Consider the following 23,797-nt stretch of genomic DNA (forward strand, 5'->3'; position numbering starts at 1 on the left):
GTGAATAAGAAATGTGGTATATTCAAAGATCTGCAATCAAATCTGAATAAGGGATATCTTTGAACTGATGACATTAGAGAAAACTTCATGGATAAAGTTAGAAATCAACTGTACTTTGAAAGATGTTAAAATTTACATCTATATCTATAGCATCTATATCTATATCTATATCTATACCATCTATATCTATATCTATATCTATCTATCTCTATCTCTATCTCTGCATCTCTATCTCTATCTCTATATCATCTTCATATCTCTGTCTCTGTCTCTATCTCTATTTCTATGTCTTTCTCTGTCTCTATCTCTATCTCTATCTCTAATCTATACCTATACCTATATCCATACCTATATCCATATGCATATCCATATCATATCTATCTATATCTATATCAATATCGATATCTAATCTATATCTATATCCATATCATCTATATATATTCCTCTGGACCCCTTCATAATAACTGTCTGATCCTTCAGAGAAATATCAGCATTTTCTGAGATGTCCACAACCTGGTTGCTTTGAATGTCTTTATTTTGATTGTGAATGTGTCAAAGAGAGGACAAGAATTTCTCCTCTTAATAACAACTGACTCAGGTGTGGCTAGGTGGTGCAGTGGATAGAGCACCAGCCCTGGACTCAGGAGTACCTGAGTTCAAATCTGACCTCAGATGCTTAATTACTACCTAGCTGTGTGTGGCCTTGGGCAAGTCACTTAATGCCATTGCCCTGCAAAAAAAAAAAATATTACAACCTGCTCATATCCTTTAAGCAACTGTCAATTGAGGAACTGCTGGAGGAGAGCTAATTCTTTGGGATCACAGAGCTAGTAAGTGTCTGTGACTAGATTTGAACACAAGTTCTTATGACTTAAGGGTAAATGCTCTATCCACTGCATCACCTAGATAGCCCAATATTGCCATTTAGTATGAAATGAGGTCCTTAGCTGAGAGCATGAGGAGGTACAATAGGAGACAAGAAAGAATAAATAGAATTGGGATAATTGTGTGAGTAGAATAGGAAACAATTTGGGAGCATAAAATCCTTGCTGTTTAGATTAAATGAAATTGCAGGATCCAAATACAGTCTTAGAGTTGGGAAAGGAGCATGTAAATAAAGTGTAGAGGAATGTGTAACTTGCAACAATGCATCAAAGGGTACATTGGAAAGAGAGATAGATGTAACCAATGTGAGAAAGAACAAGAGAATAAAGACATTGGAGGTTATGGTGATGAAAAAGAAGGGGTCTAAAAGATGTAAGATGAAGGGAAAGATGAAATGATAAGGAATGATGATCAAATTAATGTATTTCAGACTTCATGAAAATGGAAGTAAAACTCATCTAGGTGATAGTAAGATCAGGGGCATGATCATCTTTCTGTATATCTAAGGTGAAAGGGAGACCATTGAAACTGAGTAGTTTAAGAAATTGTCAAGTTAGAGAAGTTAAGGGATCTTTATTATATGTATAATTATACATACACATGTATGTATATACATATATGTGTAGATATATATATATATATATATATATATATATATGATATAGATATAAATTTCTCTTTTTTACAATACAATCCATGATGAATAACTTTTAGTGACCCCCATTAAGGATTTTCTTGGCAAAGATAATGCAATGGTTTGACATTTCCTTTTACAGCTCTTTTTACATGTGAGGAAACTGAAGCTAACAGTTAAGGATCTTATCCAGGGTTAAACAGTTCATAAGCATCTGAGTCCAAATTTGAAATCAGGAAGATGAGGTTTTTTTTGAAACCTGCAACCCTCCATAATCTATGAACACAATGCCAGAACCGTTTTTTTGAAAGCTTTAATGATTTGTCTGTTTTTACTGATCACTCAGTCATTTCTCATACCAACCCCTTTGTAGAATGTCCAGAGTATAGAAAGTATGGTTCAGAAGTGGTTGTTTCATTGGTTGACTTTCTTTCTATTTTTGATTTTCTGTGACATGACATATCTCTCTTATGTCTATTTGATGTTTATTATTATAGGGTATATTTTGCTGTTGCTATTTTCAGTTGTGCCTGATTTTCTGTGACCTCATTTGGTGTTTTCTTAGCAACAATACTGGAGTGGTTTGCCATTTCTTTTTCCAGTTCTTTTTCCAGATAAATAAACAGAGGAAAAAAAGTTAAATGATATGGTCTGGTTCACATAGTTAATAATTTTTTAAAGTGAATTTGAATTCATGATCTTGAGATTTCCTGATTCTAATCCTTCTATCCACTGTGCCACCTGGCTCCCTTGTTTTCTTTATGAGATATTGATGTAAACCCAATTTCTGCCAGTCTATTTACAGCATTCCTAGAAGTTCTGTTGGATCCTGAGAACTTTTATCATGAGTTAGTATTCTTGATTTATTAAACTCTGCACTATTTTAGTTAATTTTTGCTGATATTTGAGCTTCAAATTGATTTCATTAATCAACTTTTTTTATTCTGGGTCAAAATAGTTGTAGGACTTTGGAACGTTGTAACATGACTTAAGATGAAGTATTAGTATGCTCCCTTTGTTCCCACCTATTAAATCATTTCCCAAAGGATTATTGAGCTTTATTCCTGTTGATTGAATGATTGAATTATTAGCTATTTTGTTGAGTTCAGTAAAGTAATTTTTGATGATTGGGTCAGTGTTCTTTTGAATTTTGATCACTTATTATGATGTACCTGAATTTTAAAGATCTCTAATGTAGAATTATTTGCTTTAAACTTATTTTAGAAATTTTGTGACATTCAAAAATGAAATGACCTTCACCTTCAATCACAAGATAATTGTTTTGCCTTTGATCAATATTTTCTTAATCACCACACATAAGCATACGTTTGCAAATACTGATTTCCAGTTTTTCTTTAATAAGGCATATTAAAATAGGTCATTACATTTGCAAAGTCCTCTCTCTCTCTCTCTCTCTCTCTCTCTCTCTCTCTATATATATATATATATATATATATATATATATATATATGATATATCATCCAATTGTCTATTTTGACAATAATCTAATTAATCATGTATATAACGGTTTGCTTTAGAAGGAAATATTTTGTGATGGAAGGAGAGTTAGTCATAGAGCCAGAGTCAGGAAAACTTGGGTCCATTACCTGTCTATACTATGCACTGTCTTTGATACTTTTTCTATCCCCATCACACTTTATAGGGCTGGGTCCTTTCCTCCTCAGTAAATGCTTTTTTAAATATTTAATTCAGAAACCATTATAGAGTGAAAAGAATACTGAATCTAGAATCAGAAGACTTGGAAAAACTTGGTTGTTATTTGCTGATACATCAATGACCTTTCATGAGTCAAATTTCTTTTTTTATCTTTCTTTCATCATTTATATAATGAAAATATTATACTTTTTGATCTCCAAGGTACCGTTGAGCTCAAAATGGTATTCTATTACAATGTGCTGTAGTAGTTATTCTATTTCAAGATATCCCACAAATATGATCCAGTGGATACTAAATCTACATCCATGAAGTCATCTTTCTGTCATTATCATTCACTTTACATATTATGTCAGGTGTCAGATCTTATGTTTCCTACATTAGGAGATATTCCTTTTCCCCACTCACATAGTCATTATCCTAGTTCATGTCCTTTCACCTTTCCCTTAGACTTTGTATACCTATTTCCAGAATGCTAAACTTCAAATCTTTCCACCCTTTAGTTTATCATTCACAGAACTGCCAAGATGATTGTCCTGTAGGCCTAACCCTCCATGTGTTTATGTTTGTGTTTATGATCCAATCGATGATATAAATTTCTTAAAATTAAATGTCTTCCTTGCGAGTTATTGTTAATGTGAGAAATAAAGAAAAATAAAATGAAAGTTGAATCATATAGATCCTTTTTCCTGTGAGAATTCCCAGTTGCTCTCCCAATCCTATAGAAAGTTCTCCCTCCTCTGGGATAAGAAGGGCAACTTATGCTTGCTTGATTCATGGGCACTGACCACCTTGGGATTCAATCATGATTTCATATTCTCTTGAGGTTTCCAGGAAAGAAATATAATATATGCCAAACCCCCAGCTCAGGTGCATCTAGCTAGACTCAGATCAGTCATTTTCTTGATTCTGAGTGTATGAGTGGAAAATGATGTGAGGAAGGAACAAAGAAATGAGAATAGCATGGAGAGAAAGTGGAAAGAAGAAGGAAGGAAATCTGCTGTTGAACATTTTTAATAATGATTTGGATAAAGGTATAAATTGCATGTATGTGAAATTTCAGGTGACATAAAACCAAAAGTAATAGATTTTATGTTTGATCACATCTCACTAGAGCTGGGATTCAAACTGAACTTGAAAGACTAGAAAAATGAGTAGAATCTAATATTACATTTAGTGGGGAAAATATACAGGCTTATATTTAGGTAAAAAAGTCAACTATAAGGAGATGGCAATTCATTTGAAAATAAAAAAAATCTGGTTTTACTAAAGCAGTGATATGTAGTGGGCAGTCATTTATTGAATGCAATTGAAAGTGAGTTTCTTAAGACAATAGTATTATACATGCTTAGAGAAGATTAATAGAACCATAGGGCACAAAATGAGAAAGGTAATTTTGTAGGATCTCTATATTTTACCTTGCCCAGTATTATCTTTACATCACAGCTTAAGAATGAAGTACAGATGGGGGTAAATCAGAAAAGGTCGACCAGGATGAAAAGAGGACTATAGATTTACTGCAGGAAGTTAAGCATTCAGAGAGTTTGGTATAGAACACAATGTATTTAAGAAGAGCTGTCTTCAGTTATTCAAAGAACTCTCGCATGTAGGAGTGATTAGCTTTACGGGGAAAAAAAGAGGAACCATAAATGGAAATTGCAGAGAAGCAGATTTAGGCTTATTATAAGGAAAACTGCCTAACAATTCAAGCTATTTATAAATGTAACATGCTACCCCATGAAATAATTATCATCATTATAATTGTTATTAATATTGCAAAGAATATAATAATAGTAATCATCATATCTATCTATAATTTCCACAGTAACTTATCAATACTATTTTATCTGATTCTCACAACAATACTGGGAGAATAATGTTATTATTATTATTATTATTTATTATTATTTCTATTTAATGAATGAGGAAACTGAGATAGATAGTGGTTCTAGGACTTGTCCAGGATCATATAGTTGGTAAGAATCTGAGACAAGATTTGAACTCATGAGTTCATAACTCCAGGCCTAATGTTCTATCTTCTGCTCTACTGGAGATGTTCCATCATGAACTAGGATACTGGAATAACACTTATTGAGGATATCATAGAGAGGACTCCTCTCTGGAATTGGTTGGATTTCTGAAATCCTTTCTAATGTTAAGTTCTGCGATTCACTGAAATAATTAATAGTAATTGGATATAGATGGAACATAATGGGAATAGGAATGAATGGAGAGTAGATCCAGAAAGGTAGGGGATAAAGGTAGTGGGATAGGATTTGTGGCATACAAAGTTTGAGGAAACAAACACTATATGGAACCTTCCCAAAAGAGTAGGCACAGGGAGTAACTTGAGAGAGGATGCAGAGAATCTGTTTAGGGAGAATAGAGAATAAAGATAGGGTTGTTAGGATAGGAAAATGTGAAATTAGCAACCCAAGATGTTCAAAAAGGGTTATTTAAGGAAAATCAATTCATCAGCCAGTATTTCAGAGAGTCTGAATGCCAGTCTGAAATATTTCCCTCTCTTGTTTTAATGAAGTATAATAAAGGTAATTCATTAAACTTTTCCAGAATCTTTTGGGGTCTATTTAGCATCTATTACAATTTTTGATTGGGGTATATTATTAGATTTTGTGTGGGGTTTGCTTTGGTTATTTTGGGGGGGGTTGCAAGGCAATGGGGTTAAGTGAGCTGCCCATGGTGACAAAGTTAAATATTAAGTGTCTGAGATCAGATTTAAACTCAGGTCTTCCTGACTTGAGGGCCAGTGATCTATCCACTGTGCCACCTAGTTGCCCCAGGTTTTGTGGCTAGAGTATCAACTTTACCATGATTGGAGTGGTGGAGAATATAAGAGAAATTAAAAAAGGAATGGGGAAAATAACTCATTGTGAAACACAGAAACATGGATTCTAGGAGCCCTCAGGATGATGCAAGAAGAGAATGGAATTGTCTTGTAAGTTACATTAGCAAAGAGTACAATGGGCTCTAATTTAATCATATTAATATCAAAATTCTGGACTCTGTCACCTCCTCTCTTAGATGTTTTGTTTTTCTTAAGTATCTTAGGAAAGGTTCACTTTGAAAAAATTCTAATCTTGTCTTATTTGAACTAAGGAGGAAAAGGATGTGTCAGCAGGGGTTGGTGGGGAGGTTTCCTTCTCTGTCTCTAGGAAATTGGGGGGAGGGTATCAAAGGTTCACTATGATTCAGACTTTAAGAATAGAATAGAGGGTCTTTTGGTGGACAATATAAAAATGGGAACCCATATACAATGCAGATTCCATCTAAGCAACTCCTTTTTTTCTGTGTATTATTTATAATGGGGCTAGAAGAATATGTAGCTAGAATAAGAGGATGGATCGTACAGGATGAGAAAAGTGGGAGAATCAGGAGTTTATAGGAAAGAAACTGGGACTGGAGATGTGGGAAGGGACTTGTTTCCTAAGGAGGTCTTGACAGATTGACATATACACAGTGAAGGATTCTCAACTTGAAGGGAATGGGGAGGGGAGAGAATCCTTGAGATTCAGAGCAAATAATTTATATTTTGTCCCTAGGACAAATGGAAGACATTGGACTGTAATTAACCTTCAGTAGAATCCTGCTGAAGCATCAGAAGACAGTAGACATAAAAACATGGAGGAAAGGAAACAGAGTATGCTGTTAGAATGTTAATTAATTGAATTCAACTAAAGACATTCCTTTCTGAAAGAGATCCCCCCTACCCCAATCCAGATCCCAGAATACCCCATCAAACTCACTTTTCTATAACAGAGAAAAAGCACTTCATTTTTTGTTTTCTTTTCTTTTGGAAAGCTTAAAGCACTCTTCCAATGTCATTCATAGTTTTCATAAGAACAAGATGAATAAAATGAAGTGCAGAGTGGTTACATGGATACTTAAGATCACATAGGTACTAAATAATGTCTAGTTTCAAACCAGGTTGTTGAATTATGACCCAGTGTTTACTTAACTTCCAATGACATTTGTAAATCATAAAGCTGATGAGAGATGCTTGGGTCTGTACAAGGATGAAATGGATCATTTAACTGAAAAAGCAGTCATCCTCAGTATAATAGGAAATGATGGAGAAAGACAAAGCAAGAATATGGGAGACAAATGTCAATATAATGAGTACTGTGTGATGATATCTAATGAAGCCCTTTGTATGTTTGCTCTTTCATTTTCTTGTAGGATTGATTTGCTGTGAGATGGTTTTGTGCCTCTGTAAAGAACTATGACTGAGTTCAATGTCAGTAGTGCCCTATCTACTACATTCTATCTCACTGGAATTCCTGGTCATGAGACATTACACCATTGGATCTCCATTCCTTTCTGCATGCTCTACCTGGTTGGGATAGTGGGCAACTGTATCATCCTTCATATAGTCCGCACTGATCCAAGCCTTCATGAACCCATGTACTATTTCTTAGCCATGTTATCTCTAACTGATATGGGCATGTCCCTTCCCACCCTTGTATCTCTTTTCCGAGTCTTGTGGTCCATCTCCAGGGAGATTGAATTCAACACCTGTGTGATGCAGATGTTCTTTATCCATACATTCTCCTTCACAGAATCAGCAGTTCTCCTGGCAATGGCCTTTGACCGCTATGTAGCCATCTGCCACCCCCTGAGATATTCCAGCATCCTCACCCCACAGCGCATTGCCAAGATTGGAGCAGCAGCTTTCCTTAGGAGTGCATTGTGCATGATTCCACTATTGGCCCGCCTTCCTTACTTCCCCTTTTGTCGTTCCCATGTTCTCTCCCATTCTTACTGTTTACATCAGGACATGATTCGCTTGGCTTGTGCTGATATCAAGTTTAATGTCATATATGGATTGGTTTTAATAACTGTACTATGGGGATTTGACTCCCTGGGTATCTTGGTGTCTTATATTTTTATTCTCCGTTCTGTGCTGACCATTGCATCCCGAGAGGAGAGACTCAAAGCCCTGAATACATGTGCTTCTCACATCTGTGCTGTCCTCATTCTTTATGTGCCAATGATTGGCCTGTCCATAGTCCACCGATTTGCAAACCATGCTTCCCCTCTTGTTCATATCCTTATGGCCCATATCTACCTGCTGGTACCACCTGTGCTCAATCCCATCATCTACAGTGTAAAGACCAAGCAGATACGTAGAGGGGTCATACGTTTACTTGCCCCTAAGAAAATCCATTCTGTCTTGGGGTAGGTAAGTTAAGAAATAATATCCAAGATAACTGACCCTATGATGTACTGAGACTCAGAGGTGAAGGTGTATTATTATATGAGCATCATAACCCTTCTCCCAATCAAGTGAAGTTCAGTGGGAAGATAAAATAGCAGTACTAGAAGAGACTCTTTTATAGTGAAAGAAGGAGCTACACAGCAATGTAGTCAAATTCAAATAGAATAGAACCCATTTGACTTCATATTTCATTATGAAATTACAAATTAACTTCTCCTATGTTTGTTTTATTTATATTAATTTTAAATAATCAAAGTTACTCATTTTCTATTGGCAGTTTAATCTAATTTGGACACTTACCCATAAGCCATGAGTTTAGCAACTGATTTGTAGTGTTTTCTTCCCCAAGATTCTTCATACTTTTCAAGAAAATCTTAATTTTTTCTCACTTTCAGTCCAACTCTTTTAAAAATATATTTTATTTCCTCTTAAGTACATGTTAAAACATTTTACAGTATTTTAATACTTTCAGCCCCAAATTCTGTTTCTCCTTCCCCTTCTCTCCTTCCCTCTGTGTGAAATGGTAAAGAATCAGATATGGGTTTTAAGCGTGCAATCATGTAAAGTCATTTTGCACAAGATTATTTGAATCAAAGAAAAACAAAAAATAAAGTCTAAACCAGCATGTTTCAGTCTGTATTCAAATAATATAAGTTCTTTCTCTTGAGGCAGATAGTATATATCATCATTAAGTTTGGTTTTGTCTTCAGTCGCTATATTGCTGAGAATAACTAAGTCATTCTCAGTTCCTCATCAAATAATATTGTTGTTACAGAGTACAATGTTCTGATTCTACTTAGTTCACCTTACATGAATTTAGGTAAGTCTTGCCAGGATTTTCTTGTCACTTCTTATAGTACAATAATATTTCATTTGATTGCTTTCCAATGTGATGACTGCAGCTTTAACTTCCAATTCTTAAAAGATCATGCTATATTTTTGTACAAATAGTTTATTTCCCTTTTTTGATGTATATGGGATATAGATCTAGAAGTGGTATTTGTGAATCAAAGGGTATGCACAATTTTATAGTCGTTCAGGAATATTTCCAAATTTCTCTGAAATATGGTTGGAAGAGTTCACAACTTCACCAACAGTGCAGCTTTCCAACATCCATAATTTTAATTTTTGTCATATTAGCCAATTTGATAAGTGCGAGGTAGTACCTCAGAGTTGTTTTAATTTTTATTTCTCTAATCAATAGTAACTTAAAGTATTTTTTATATGACTTTAGATAGTTATGATTTCTTTGTCTGAAAACTGCATGTTCATATTCTGGACTAATACTCATGCAGGATTCTTTCACATGTAATATTTCATCTTTTCTCTATTTTAGAAAGCTTACTTGCTTATATATGTAGCATTTAAAGGTCATAGCAGCTGAAAGTTACCTGCATTCCACCTTTTTATGTAGCCCTGAAATAGTAAGTCAACATCAAGGTGAAAGGTTTTAGGTATTGAGTACTTGTGGCCATGTGACTAGAATGCAAGCTCAAATTTCAATTTCTCAGATTAAAAGAAATATAGTTGTTCCAAGTGATCTCTCCATTAAAGGATATTATGCAAAAGGAATATGATTTTCTGATGTAGTTTGATTTCTGATATGGTGACTGAAGTTTTATAATCTCCTTTCCCATATCAGAGTTACATAAGGTTACCAGGTAGTTCATCTTTTAGAGGAAGAATATATCACTTTATTCAAAGTGGCAGTGAATTGGAAATTGAGGGAATGCCCATCAATTGGGGAATGGTTGAACAAACTGTGCTATATGAATGTGATGGAACAATATTGTTCTATAAGAAACATGAGGGAGGGGACTTCAGAAAAACCTGAAAAGATTTACATTAACCGATGGTGAGTGAAATGAGCAGAAACAGAAGAACATTTATATACATTAACAATATTGAATGACGATCAACTATGATTGACTTGTTCATTTCAACAGTATGATAATCAAAGATAATTCTAAAACACTTGTGATGAAAAATACCATCCATATTCAGAGAGGGAGTTGTGGATTTTAAATGCAGACCAAATTTTCCGATCTTCAATTTTTAAAAATTGCCTAAGATATGTCATTTTTCCCTCTCATTTTTTTGTTCAGTCTGGATTTGATTCTTCTTTCACAATGTGATTATGTTTAGTATAATTGCATGTAATTATGTTTATCATGGTTAGCACAATTATGTAGAGTCTATATTTCTTCAGGGGGAGGTGAGAGGGAGAAAAATTATAAAACTCAAAACCTTTGTAATATTCTTTTATTACAACCTAGGATAGGATTCAATCATTCAAGACACACAAAAAAAGTCCAGGCTCCTTATTCTGTCATTTGTTATTTTTTTTGCAAGGCAATGGGGTTAAGTGACTTGTCTAGGGTCACACAGCTAAGCAAATATCAAGTGTCTGAGGTCAGATTTGAAATCAATTCCTTCTAATTACAGATCTGATGCTCTGTCCACTGTACCACCTAGCTGCCCCCTTATTCTGTCATTTATCTTTCCTCAAATCTCAAGTGCAAATATTTGTTTACTGATGGACTGACTGACATGTCACAAGTTCAGAGCCTATGTCATAGTTTGACAGAACTGGAAAAGACCTTGGAACCATCCTATCAAGCCCCACGCTAAAGTCATATAATAATTTAATGAAGTAGCTGAAAATGAGCACCCAGCTCTCCTGATCCTTAGTTCAGTCCTTTTGTTGTCCTCTTATACTCTTTAGATTACTTTGCACTCAAGTCTACGAGGTTCCAAATGAGGTACTTTGGGACATACAGTACCTTGCAGATCAGGAAACTTGGAGCTGGTGAAGCCTCTACTGTCTTACTCAGTTCTATTACTTTTTAAATGCTTCAGTTTCTTACTTTTTCTTCTCCAATATGTTTTTATAATCTCCATAAAGTAAGTTAAAGAGGACTCTGCATAAGAGTTCTTACATATCTAATGCTAATATCTTTTGCTTTAATATTTACAGGAAGGCTAAAAAGTGGCTCCCAAGATCATAGGGGCAAAGGCAAAGATAAGGATACAGATAGGGCAGTATACCCAGGGTGTTAGTCTGGTTGGGAATTTCAGACCAGAAATGGGAGATGAAGGTAAATACATGATAGTACAGTAAGAAGCTATTATTTAACTTTCTGCATATTTTCCTCATCATGATAGAAGATAGATGGAATTTTGTCTCATCCATTAGGAAAAAAAATGGTGCCTTTCCAACATTAGTACAGTAAGTTAACTCTAAGTGCGAGTATCATAAACAAAGCATCAAATAATCCTACATTCTTTACCACAGTGAATCATACTGTTAACAATCCACTTTTTTAGGATGGTCTAAAGCATCCCACTTCCTGAGATAATTCACATCCAATGAGGATCAAGGGCTTTGTTTTATAGGGAAAATAAGGGCATCTGAGAGAGCTAATTAGTTTTCTACATCTAATAAAGCAAGCATATGGAAATGCCTATTAGCTAGGAAACTGGAAAATTGTAGCCAATGAACATTTCAGGTATAGAGAGTAATAGAGAAGTGACACTAAGAGTGAAAAAAGTGATACAGAGACAGAATATCACAAAAAAAGATTAACAATCACTCAAATGTGTTTTTCCCCAAGACTTCTCCTTTTTCAAATTCTACATAACAACTCATTTTTTGTAGCACAATTAAAAGTTTATGATTTGTTTTCTGATAATAACTTTGTGAAATAATTAACAAAGCACAATTCTATGTTAGCCTTACTCAAGAAAATCCCAAGGCTTCTTCTAAGGGAGAAAAAAAAAATCAAAGAATAAACAAATAAAAACTTGAATTAGTCTTTTTGGCATTTAAGATCATTTCCAATATGACTTCAGCTTATCTCCCAAGAGTAATTTCTCATCTTTCTTTTACTTTATGACCCTTCCAAATTGATCTACTTAATATTTCCATTTAAATCATTCCATCATCTGTGCATGTGCTTTTTAAATTCCTTCTCTCCTTGGAAAGCTTTCTCTCCTTATCTTGATATGAAATTTCTGGCTTCCTTTAAAATTTCTTGATTTTCTTGTTTGCACTCCACTATGTTATTTTGTATTTTTATATTGTTTTGTATGTGCACATATTGTTTTCCTCTGAGAATGTAGAATTTAATCTTTTCTCCTATTTACCCCACAAAGTTAATTTTTTCTCATGTCTTTTTCATCTTTCAAAATGTTCCCCAATTGAAATTCAGAATCATTTGAAAAGTCCTTCCTGATTACACTTTTCTTCATCATCTTGCTCTGAACTCTTGCTGCTTGTATGCTTGTATCATGTTTAATTATATTGTATTGCAATCACTAATCATCTTCAGAGCAGTCTGTACACTCCTGAAAAGAGTATATATATATATATAAATATATACACACTACCTTGGCATATACATTTTGCCTCCACTTGCTCTCAGTACCTAGGACAGGATTGGGCAAATAGTCAGCACATGCTTGTCTGATTGATAGTTCCATAATTTAGAGGAGAGAGCATTTTGAAATCAGAACTGAATTTAAATCCCTTCTGTGCTACTTACCACTGCCAAAATTTTTTTGGTGAGTGTTGCAAGTCAATGGGGTTAAGCAACTTACCCAAGGTCACACAACAAGGTAATCATTAGGTGTCTGAGTTTTGAACTTAGTTTTTTTCTTACTCCAGGGTCAGTGTTACCCCTAAAACTTAATTTATTAATCTGTAATATTATGGGATTTATTCTAATGATCTCTAAAGTACCTTCTAGTTCCAATTTCTAAAACATGCTGATGACCCATTTAATATGACCCATGAATATGTGTCTGGAATATTAACTATACTTCAATGGGGTCCTCTTGTCAGGGATTGAAAATGGAGAGTTAAGAGTCCTATAATCCTAAAAGGATTTCATAGAAAAGGCAAGAAAGTTGTGAAGAGAAACACTGCTCACCAAGGGAGTTCCTGTGGTTTCTCATTTTCATTAGGGAAAAAAAGTTTCTTTCCACAAGGGAAAAAAAAACAGTTCCATAAAGTAGTGTTTTTTCCTGAAGCATGAGCACTGACCTGCTTTCCTTGCCTGGTATTCTACCATCAGACATAACCTTGGAAAGTCAGAAAACTACAACTCAATCTCCCAAGTTAAGGACATAGGAAGGAATCTGTCTAAGCTGAGAGCATCGATCCTGCAACTGTGTGAGTTCACATAGGGGAAATAAGAACCAGGTATAGGCAAAGAAAAGACTCAGGAATAGGAAAAGAAACATGATTGTTTAAGTGTAAAATTGAGAATATAGACTTGTATTATAGGGTAAATAGGTAAAGAATTTAAATTCTACATTCTCAGAGCAAAACAACATGTACACATACAAGACAGTATAAAAAATACAAAATAACATAATGGAGTGCAAACAGTTTTAGCAATGCCTTAGGAGAAGTGATTATGTGAGACACTAATCAAAATTGCAGATGTTATAAGGTTGAAAAAGGCCTAATATATAATTCATAAAATATATAATTCATATAATTAGTATATTAAATTACATGGGCAGTTAATCAAATGAGTCAAATTAAAACTTAATAAAATGAATGTTAATTATATGGCTCCAAAAATAGATTTTGTGAGGATAAAGTTTAGGAATTATGAGTAAACAACAATTATTGTGAGGAGAAAATCAAAGGAGGATCTTATGGAACTGCCTGGTCAATATTTATGAACAGTGTGTTACGGCAAATAAAATAACAAAAGAAAAAAAAATCCTACAACTATTTGATGTGACATTAGAAGAATATTATTAAAGTGAGGAAAATTAAGCAGTTAGTTAAGATTACATCTCGGGTCTTTTGTAGTTTAAGACCTTTTCTTAAAAAAAATCTAATTTTATTTTTATTATACATTGCTCTACTCAGACCATATCTAGAATACCCTATGCAGAGCTGAGTTACTCTCCAGTGACTGATAACCTATAACTTCTGGAATAGATAACAAGTATAATGACAGATCTGAAGAAACTACAGGAAAGAAAAATTAAGAGAGATGAATTATATAATACACATTATTTAAAGAACTGTCATTTTGATTAGGTGTTAGAACTACTTTACTTTTCTTCAGAAGGTTGAATTATGAATAAGATATAGAATTATGAATAAGATATAGAAATTTCAGAAAAAATGTATTTAGATTAATGAAAAGTAAAACTTGTTAACAATGAGATAAATTCAAAAGTGAAGTGGGCATTGCCAGAAGAAGTTTATTGTCCATCACAGGAAGTTCTCTTTGGGATGAAGGGATTGGACTCACTTTAAAACAGAATTGTTTTATGGGGATTTATGGGGCAATGATTCCTGCAAATCATACTCAATACAATCATGATCTCTTGCATTCCTTTGCATTTGAATATTATATTAAAATGGAAATAAATAGAGATAGAGTAGAAAGAGTATTAACTGTGAATAGAAGTCAATTCACTAAAAAGAAATGTTGGTTCTAGGGGGAGGAGTTAATTCCTTATTGTCCTCCAGGGAAATAAAATGCTAGGCAACAAAAATTATAAAAAAAATAAAACTCTCTCTTGCCTCATAACCTTTCCATCTAGATCTTTAACATAGCAAAGAAAATACCTAGACAGCCAGACATTACTCCATCCAGAAGTCACAGTTTACCATTGTTCAATGATTCAGTATCATAAAGAGATTAGGCATAGAATAGATGATTTGGCCTGTTAAGAGATAGAGGAGTCTGTACTTTGTACTTTTTCATAGGATATAGAATTAGAGGGGACTTATTTACTAAAAAGAATCTCTCTGTTTTATCCATGAGGAAATTGAGGTCTAGATAATTAAATAACTTCCCTGAGTTCACTGTAATACAAATGGAAATGAATTCCAGATCGTTTAACTCCAAATATAGTAGTTATTCTATCATGCTATCTTTCCCATTTTCACTAAATACTGAAAACATTATAGACTGTGTCATAGAAGAAAACTCCATTATAACAACTGAGAGCAGAAAGAAAAGTCTTTCTTTCATCCATGGTTATCATGAGTCAGAGAAGCATCAATAAAGAAAGTAAATATATTTTAAATATATAATAATTTAATATATTTAATGAAATAATAATTTTAAAATATTAAAAATAAGTAAATATAAATGCAAGTACATATAGAAATTAAAGCTATAGAACAAATGGGAATCTAGATTAAACATTCTTTCTCACTCCCCCTTTTAGTCCCCCCCCCACTCCATGGCAATTATAGGACAGAGTAAACACATCATCATCATACAGGGTTCACAATGGGGATTACCATCCTGGGGGGGTCAATTGTTGTGTTCTTGAGAAGGGTAAAGAGTACAGGATATTGTCTATATTGTCTTTTGAATTTTCTTGAATAATAAAAACTGGGAAAAATGAAGGTGTAATTTCTAGTTTCATATAACTGTCCATTCATGGTAAAGTAGAAGTTTATTCTAAAACTTAATAACTCATATTAAGAAAGGGTAGATTCTCCCTCTGTCAGTAAAGATCAAAAAGATCACTTTTGCTAAAAAAAAAATAAACGTCTAGCTACTATAATTTTAAATGGATAAAGATAAAATCTTTAGACCTTGTGCCATTATGGAACAAAAGATATTTCTGCCTGCTTAATTTGATATTTTACTAGCTGCTCAGTGTCGACTCCACTTCCCTTTTTACTCTCTCGTGTATACATATTCCTTCTTTCCCTTCTCTTGGTAGAGAGATGGCTATTCTCTTTAGTTTCACACCTTTTCTATATTGAGATGTGCCTCTTTCAGATTCTGGCAATTTAGTTGTTTGAAAAGAGAAAACTACAAAGATAAATATTTGACTAATATATAAAATTTAAACGAAAATATTAATAGAGCACATTGCAGAGACAATGTAGGCAATGAGGTCAGACTGACTTAGAATGTAATTTTCTAATTAATATCAATATCAGACTAAACAAGTTTAAGAACCTTAAATCCCAGAATTGTTTTATGAATATTAGATAAAGGGAGATGAGTAATAGAGATACACAATGAAAAAATAAGAGGATGAATAGAGGTGAGTTGTTATAATGAAGAACAGTATCCAGATATATAGTAGTGCTCATTTTAACTTTTAATGTTTCTTTCATCTTATTTAAGGAAATAGGATTGTGGCCCTGGGGGCTGTGTCTATGGCAGATTTCAATTCCAGTAGTATCCATCCCTCCACATTCTACCTTACTGGAATTCCTGGTTATGAGGCGATACATCACTGGATCTCTATCCCCTTCTGCATTCTCTACTTTATTGGAATAGTGGGTAACTGCACCATTCTTCATGCTATCCGGACTGACCCAAGCCTCCATGAACCCATGTATTATTTCTTGGCCATGTTGTCCTTTGCAGATATGGGCATGTCTCTTCCCACCCTTATATCTGTCCTCCAAGTGTTGTGGTCCATATCCAGGGAGATTGAATTCAACACCTGTGTGATACAGATGTTTTTCATCCATTCCTTTTCTTTCACAGAATCAGGAGTGCTCCTAGCAATGGCCTTTGACCGCTATGTGGCTATCTGCCATCCATTAAGGTATACCACTATCCTCACCCCACAGCGTATTGCAAGAATTGGAATATTGGCTGTTCTTAGGAGTTCCCTGCCTGTCATTCCATTGATGATTCGCCTGACATACTTCCCATTTTGTCATTCTCATACTCTCTCTCATTCTTATTGCCTGCATCAGGATATAATACGCCTGGCTTGTGCAGACACCAAATTCAATTTTATCTATGGGTTAATTCTCGTCACTCTATTCTGGGGTTGCGATTCATTGGGCATTTTGGTGTCTTACATCTTCATCCTTCACTCTGTGTTGAACATTGCATCCTGGGAGGAGAGGCTCAAGGCCCTGAACACGTGTGCTTCTCATATCTGTGCTGTCCTCATCCTTTATGTGCCCATGATTGGCCTTTCAATTGTCCACCGTTTTGCCAAGCATGCCTCTCCCCTTGTGCATGTCCTTATGGCTCACATTTATCTGCTAGTACCCCCGGTTCTTAACCCAATCATCTATAGTGTGAAAAATAAGAAAATTCGTAGAGGCATTATCCGTCTTATCATCCCCAATACAATGCACGCTACACTGAAGTAATCACCACTAATAGACAATCACAAGAGACTTGTCATTCTGATGACCTGAGATGAGTGTTGAAAGATATAGTAGTCTCATCAATCCTAATGGCCTCATATACATATGCATACATTCATTTATGAGCAAACAGAAATTCACATACACACTCACCCACAGATAACACACACATAGTCACCCTTACAGTATGGCTTTTATGAGAGGGAAAGAAAATAGTACTTCTACTAAGGGGATAAAAGTGGAGAGAGTCACCTAGAATGATCCATGGACCTTTATTCTATGGGTCTCAGTTACTATTAAGTCATCTCTTCAGAATACAACTTTATCCTCATTTTCAAAAAAGGGAAAAGAATAAAGTCTGCAAACTATAGGCCAATGAGCTTGAGTGATTCCTTAAAAAGTTCTAGAATAGATCACTAAAATGATAGATGGATGTATTAATTATAAAGAACTAGCATGGGTGTCATGAAAAAATAATATTTCTTTTGGATAATTAATAAATACTAAAATAGGGAAATGTTTTAAATATAATTGACTTAGATTTTGGCAAATCAAACTATTCTTATAGAATATGTATCAGAAAGTGGTTAAAATACTGAACTCAGAGTATTTTTAAAAGTGTAGTTTAAATCAATTTGTCACAAGGTATTTGTTATAGTGCTCCAGGATATTGTTCTTGGCCCTATGCAGCTTAACCTATTTTTTTTCTTTCAATCAATGACTTGTATCTAGGAATAGATGACAGGCACATCCAATTTTTAGAAGGCAAAGAATTTGGAATGATATTTTAGATATTAGGTGACTAAATATCTTGAGAAGCCAGAACATTATGCTTAATTTAGTAAACTGATATCAAACAGAGATAAATGTAAAGTCTGTGACTTAAATTTAGAAACAAACAAAGACAAGGGCAAGTAGGTGGCAGACAGAAGACTGGTCTTGGAGTCAAAACAATCTGAGTTCACATCTGGTCTCAGACACTAGCTAGCTATGTGATTACTTAAGCCTGTTCACCTCAGTTTCCTCATCTGTAAAAAATGGGTTGGAGAAGGAAATGGCAAAGCATTTGAGTATCTTTTCTGAGAAAACATCAAAAAGAGTCAAATACTACTGAATAGAATTTGAAGAATTGCTATATAGAAGAGGAACTGGAATTGTTCTATTTAGTTCAAAGGTTTAGAACCAGGAATAATGATTGGAAGATAGGAAAAATAAATAAATTTAGGCTTAACAGGGAAAAATATTAAAATAAAGAAAAAAAATGCCCTCAAATATAATTATCTAATGGTAGGGTGGTTATTTCAGGTTTGTCCACCAATGGAGGGAGGAGGGGAAGAGGGGATAAGGAAGTAGATTTCTATTTATTAGAAGTTTTTACCACATTTTACTTAGATGAGCATTAACTGAAATGTTACAGAGGGGATTTCTTGTCAAGTAGAAGTTAAACTCAATAGCTACCAAGTTTTTTAAGACTGTAAAATTCTATGAATGTCATTTCCATTTTCTACTGATGGAGGACAACATTGACACAGCTGTCTCCTCAGTAAATGTACCTTTGAAAAGTTAATAGATATTAATTGGTTAAATTAAATTATTATCCTTCTCACTATCAATTGTTATTGGTAAAAATATACAGAATAAGAACTCAAACTACATAGCATTATAAAAATGTTCTTTATCAACTGTACTCCTAGGAAAATGATGAGAAAATGTCTTGCTATAGAAGTCTAATAAGTCAGTGTGACTGGATCTTGGATTAATGACTCCCTTTTCCTAAGCTTATAAAGGATATGTAGAAGATTTTTCTGAAAAGTAAACAATTGTGATGGGTTGGATTAAATGAGTAAATCTAGAAAGTATTCTTGAATGAGGTAGTCCTTCAGTTGAGCATTGAAAATAGATATGGGTTCCAAGAGACAGATATGAGAAGGAAGAATATTTCAATTAAAGGTGGAATGAGTGGTAGTAACAACCTGATCAAAAGAATATAGATGGGAGAAAGTACAACATTCCAATCGATACTGACAGCCAAGAATTTAGACATTTGAAGGAGTTAAAACTACCTTTTTCCCCAATTGTATCCAATGATTTTCATATTATTCTCTGTCAAGCCTCTTATTCTCATATCTCTTTGAAATTATACAGTGGAAAGACACTTTCCTGGACAAGTCATCTAAGATGCTTTTTAGAAAAGACTGTTTGGGCTTTTTGTGACAAGCAAGACTTATTGAAGCAATAAATAAACCCACGGGCTAGTGTTTTGCGTGAAAGCATTTGGGAAGAATATAATATTTTGGTCATTCAAAAGTGGTGTGATAGTGTGTGGAGAGAACTTGGATATTTATGCAAACATTTATTAAATAGGCTTCTATGAAAGATATTAAATTATTTTTGCTATAATCTTGCTATAAGCTTTATTTCTTTATACTTACCTCATGTGTATATTACTTTGTCCCTCAGGTAAATATTGGTTAATCTTTAATGTTTACTTCAAATCAATATAGTAAAGGCTTCTACTTGTAGGTAACACCTGAGTTGAATCTTGAAGGAGGCTGCCATCAAGCAGTCAATTAAAGAAGTATGTATTAGTGCTTAATATGTGCCATTTAATACATTCCAAAAGGGAGAGAGAGAGAGAGAGAGAGAGAGAGAGAGAGAGAGAGAGAGAGAGAGAGAGAGAGAGAGAGAGAGGATTCCAACATTCCAGACCTGAGACCCAAGAGAAGTTTCTTTGTTCCTTGTTTGAATACCCTGACCCAGGGAATTATTCAAGTAGTTACAGAAGTCAACCTGATTGGTAAATTAGTAGTCATTTTGAGATTGATCACTCAAAGATTCTTGAGTTGTGTGAGGTCTTTGTTTTTCATTCAAACATGTCATTAATTTAGAACTTCACAATATTTTTTCAGAAACTTTTCTCAGAGTTAATAAAATGTTATAACCTCACTAAGTCTGAAGATTAAGGGAACTAAAATTCTATAATATACTGTAAAACTTAAAAATTTAGAATTAAACAAAATAACAGAAATATATTAGACATGATGTCTATTCTCTAAGATTTCCCAAGAAATCTATAGATGGAGGTCATTTATCCTAGATGACTACCTAAACAGAGAGAGCGAGTATTATACATTAAAAGGAATTAGGGGGTCAATAATATTTCTAGTGCAAATCAGTCTACATATTTGCTCACAAATAACTCATATTTACATTGTGTAAAGGAGATCTCTCTCTCTCTCTCTCTCTCTCTCTCTCTCTCTCTCTCTCTCTCTCTCTCTCTCTCTCTCTCTCTCTCTCTCTCTCTCCCCCTCCCTCCCTCCCTCATCTGTTTTTATATTTAACAAATACCAGAAACCTATGTGATTCTCACAAATAAATCTATCCAGGTTTCCCATTTCTAATTTTCTGTCTTTCTGTGATTGTTTGAAGAATGAGCAACAAGAGAGGTAGAAATTCCAGAATCATAATCCTTAGTTACAGATTTAGAATTTTAGGCATTGGTCAGTAGTGCAGGCTATAAAAATTAACTTTGATAATACCCAAAGAACTTCACATATATTTACAAAGTCTGTGGTACTGCCCCATAGTATTATTATTTTTACTCATTTTAAAGCCAGAAAGCTTCAATGAAATACTTGATATTTTGGGATTTTTAATCAGAAATGATAGCAGTCTATCAAAAGAGGATTTTATATTTTTTATAAATTTACAACACTCTCTTGGGTATCATTTTTCAAATTAGCAATATTTGCTCATCAAATGATTTCTCAAAAATCACAACACAAGAAAATTAAAAATCTAACAACAATCTAACATTATAGATTTTTAAACACAAAACTTATTTTCAGTTCAGTTTGGTTCAACTGTTTGGTTCAAGTGATCATATAACCTTATGTAACAGGAAATCAGTGATGGCTGCCTATTTATAGTAACAGATATAGGTATAGGTATCTGATTCAATTCTAAAGATAACAGCAATAGAGAGCACAAAAATAGGAGAGAGGAGGGTGTAGAGGAACATTGGCCTAATTTAATAAACAGCAATGCTGTCTCCAAGAATCTTTGAGTGATCAGTCTCAAAAGGACTACTAATTTACCAATCAGGTTGACTTCTGTAACTACTTGAATAATTCCCTGGGTCAGGGTATTCAAACAAGGAACAAAGAAAATGTTTCATTCAAACTCTAAGGTTAATCACCTGATTCTCCTCATATGGATTGATCCTATCTAGGTCTGACCTCAGACACTTCATAATTACCTAGCTGTGTGGCCTTGGGCAAGCCATTTAACCCCATTTTCTTAAAAAAAAATAAAGAATTTAAAGAAATATAGGAGTAAATAAAAATGATAAAGAAAACTTCAAATTACAGTAACAACATATATATTAAAGCAATTTTTACACTACTTTATAGGAGTGGGTATGAGATGGTATTATGGCTCTGAGAAGAAGCTCCAAGGAAAACTTCAATGACAATCGTACCCTATCTACCACATTCTACTTCAATGGAATTCCTGTCTATGAGATAATATACCACTGGATTTCCATTCCTTTCTGCATCTTCACTATCATCCTTTATATCATCCAGACATGCAAATTTGCATGAACCCAGTTCTATTTCTTGGTCATGTTGTCTCTCACTTATATGGGTATGTCCACTTTCACCCCTGTATCTCTTTTCAGAGTTCTGTGGTCCATATCCAGGAAGATTGAATTCAATACCTGTGTGATACAGATGCTCTTCAATCATATCTTCTCCATCATAGAATTTCCAGTAATCCTAACAATAGCCTTTGACTGTTATGCAACAATCTGTTGCCCACTGAGGTGTTCTATCATTCTTACCCCTCCCAGTGCATTGCCAAGGTTGGAGTAACAGCCTTTTTCAGGATTACTGCATGACTCCACTTTTCCCCTCCTTGTATACTTCCCCTTTTGTTATTCCCATGCACTCTCTCACTCTTACTGCTTACATCAGGACATGATTTACTCAACTTATGCTGGTGTTAAGTTTAATGTCATCTAAGGATTGATTTTTATCATTATTCTATGGGAATTTGAATCTGTTTCTTACATGTTTATTCTCCATTCTGTGCTAAGTACTGCATCCCAAAAGAAAAAGCTCAAGGCTCTCAACACATGTGCCACCCCCATCTGTCCTCATTCTCCATGTGCTCAAGATTGCTCTATCTCTTGTCCACCATTTTAGAATGCTTGTCTACATCTTCATGACATACATCCACTTTCTGGTGCCTCCTGTTCTCAACCCCCTAACCCACAATGTGAAGACCCAGCAGATTCACAGAAGGATCATCCCTCTTTTTTTCCCAAGATAATTCACTCTGCCAAATGTTAAGATTAAATTTGATTCTCCTCATATAAACTGATCCTAACTAGGTACCCCCCAGCCCCTAGTTTTACCATCAGATCCCTCACTTTTAACACTCCATTGTGGCACAGGAGAATAATTCTCATCTCATATGGGATTGTGGCTCTTAAATAATGATTTAAAGATGTAAATAATTCTCATCTCATATGAAAACTGTGATTAAAAGGGCTTAAATTATATGGAGTCATTACTACTTCATGTAGAAAAATGGTATCTCAGCTAGAGGAAGAGAAAAAATGAAATAATAGTGGAGAAATATCATAGACTGGAATACAGAAACACCCCAGTGTATCTACTTGTGCCATAGGTATTCTAAGGAAAGAGACACACAAATCCAGGGTTATCATCCAAAATTTATTAGGTTACTATACTTGTAGGAAACCCCTGAATTTGCACCTTGTGGTAAATAGCTTGAAGAAAGGAATAGAATAGTGTGTCCATAAAGGGATATTCTTAAACTATGTGCTTTTATTGAAACTGCTTAAGGAAGGAATAGTTGAAGCATGCATTATATACAGAAGTATATAGCTTAGGTAAAGAGATTGTAAAGAATTAACCAAAATAGAGTAGTCTGCTAGTCACACATAATTTTTATTATAAAGATGAAGAATACGTTGAAAAAGAATTAAGCTTAAATCCTCAGACCAAAGCAGACTCCCAGATTTTCATGAAGGAGGTCAAGAGAACAAAGAAGGCAAGGAATTACTGAAGAAGGATGGATTTCAACAACATAGTTTCAGGTCTGAACCTCTTCCCAACTGACTGAGGCAAACATTCATTTTTTCCCTTTTAAAGATTTTATTTTTTTTAATTACAATTTTCCCGTTATCTTGCTTCCCTCATCCCATCCCACACAAAAGGCAATT

The 23,797-nt window shown here is 34.3% G+C and overlaps 2 protein-coding genes across 2 annotated transcripts; both read left to right on the forward strand.

Moving 5' to 3' along the window:
- Positions 1 to 7,433: 7,433 nt before the first annotated feature.
- LOC141489792 (olfactory receptor 51G2-like) lies at positions 7,434 to 8,393 on the forward strand. Its single transcript, XM_074190216.1, has one exon. The coding sequence runs from the start codon at positions 7,434 to 7,436 to the stop codon at positions 8,391 to 8,393; it is 960 nt and encodes a 319-aa protein (XP_074046317.1).
- Positions 8,394 to 16,587: 8,194 nt separating this feature from the next.
- On the forward strand, positions 16,588 to 17,547 carry LOC141489803 (olfactory receptor 51L1-like). The gene has a single exon (XM_074190217.1). It carries the CDS (start codon positions 16,588 to 16,590, stop codon positions 17,545 to 17,547), a length of 960 nt encoding a protein of 319 aa, XP_074046318.1.
- Positions 17,548 to 23,797: the final 6,250 nt, after the last annotated feature.

Source organism: Macrotis lagotis, chromosome 1 (assembly GCF_037893015.1).
Source record: "Macrotis lagotis isolate mMagLag1 chromosome 1, bilby.v1.9.chrom.fasta, whole genome shotgun sequence".
Lineage (NCBI taxonomy): Eukaryota > Metazoa > Chordata > Mammalia > Peramelemorphia > Peramelidae > Macrotis > Macrotis lagotis.

Coding starts and splice junctions, on each gene's coding strand:
- LOC141489792 (XM_074190216.1), top strand. CDS start 7,434: ATGACTGAGTTCAATGTCAGTAGTGCCCTATCTACTACATTCTATCTC.
- LOC141489803 (XM_074190217.1), top strand. CDS start 16,588: ATGGCAGATTTCAATTCCAGTAGTATCCATCCCTCCACATTCTACCTT.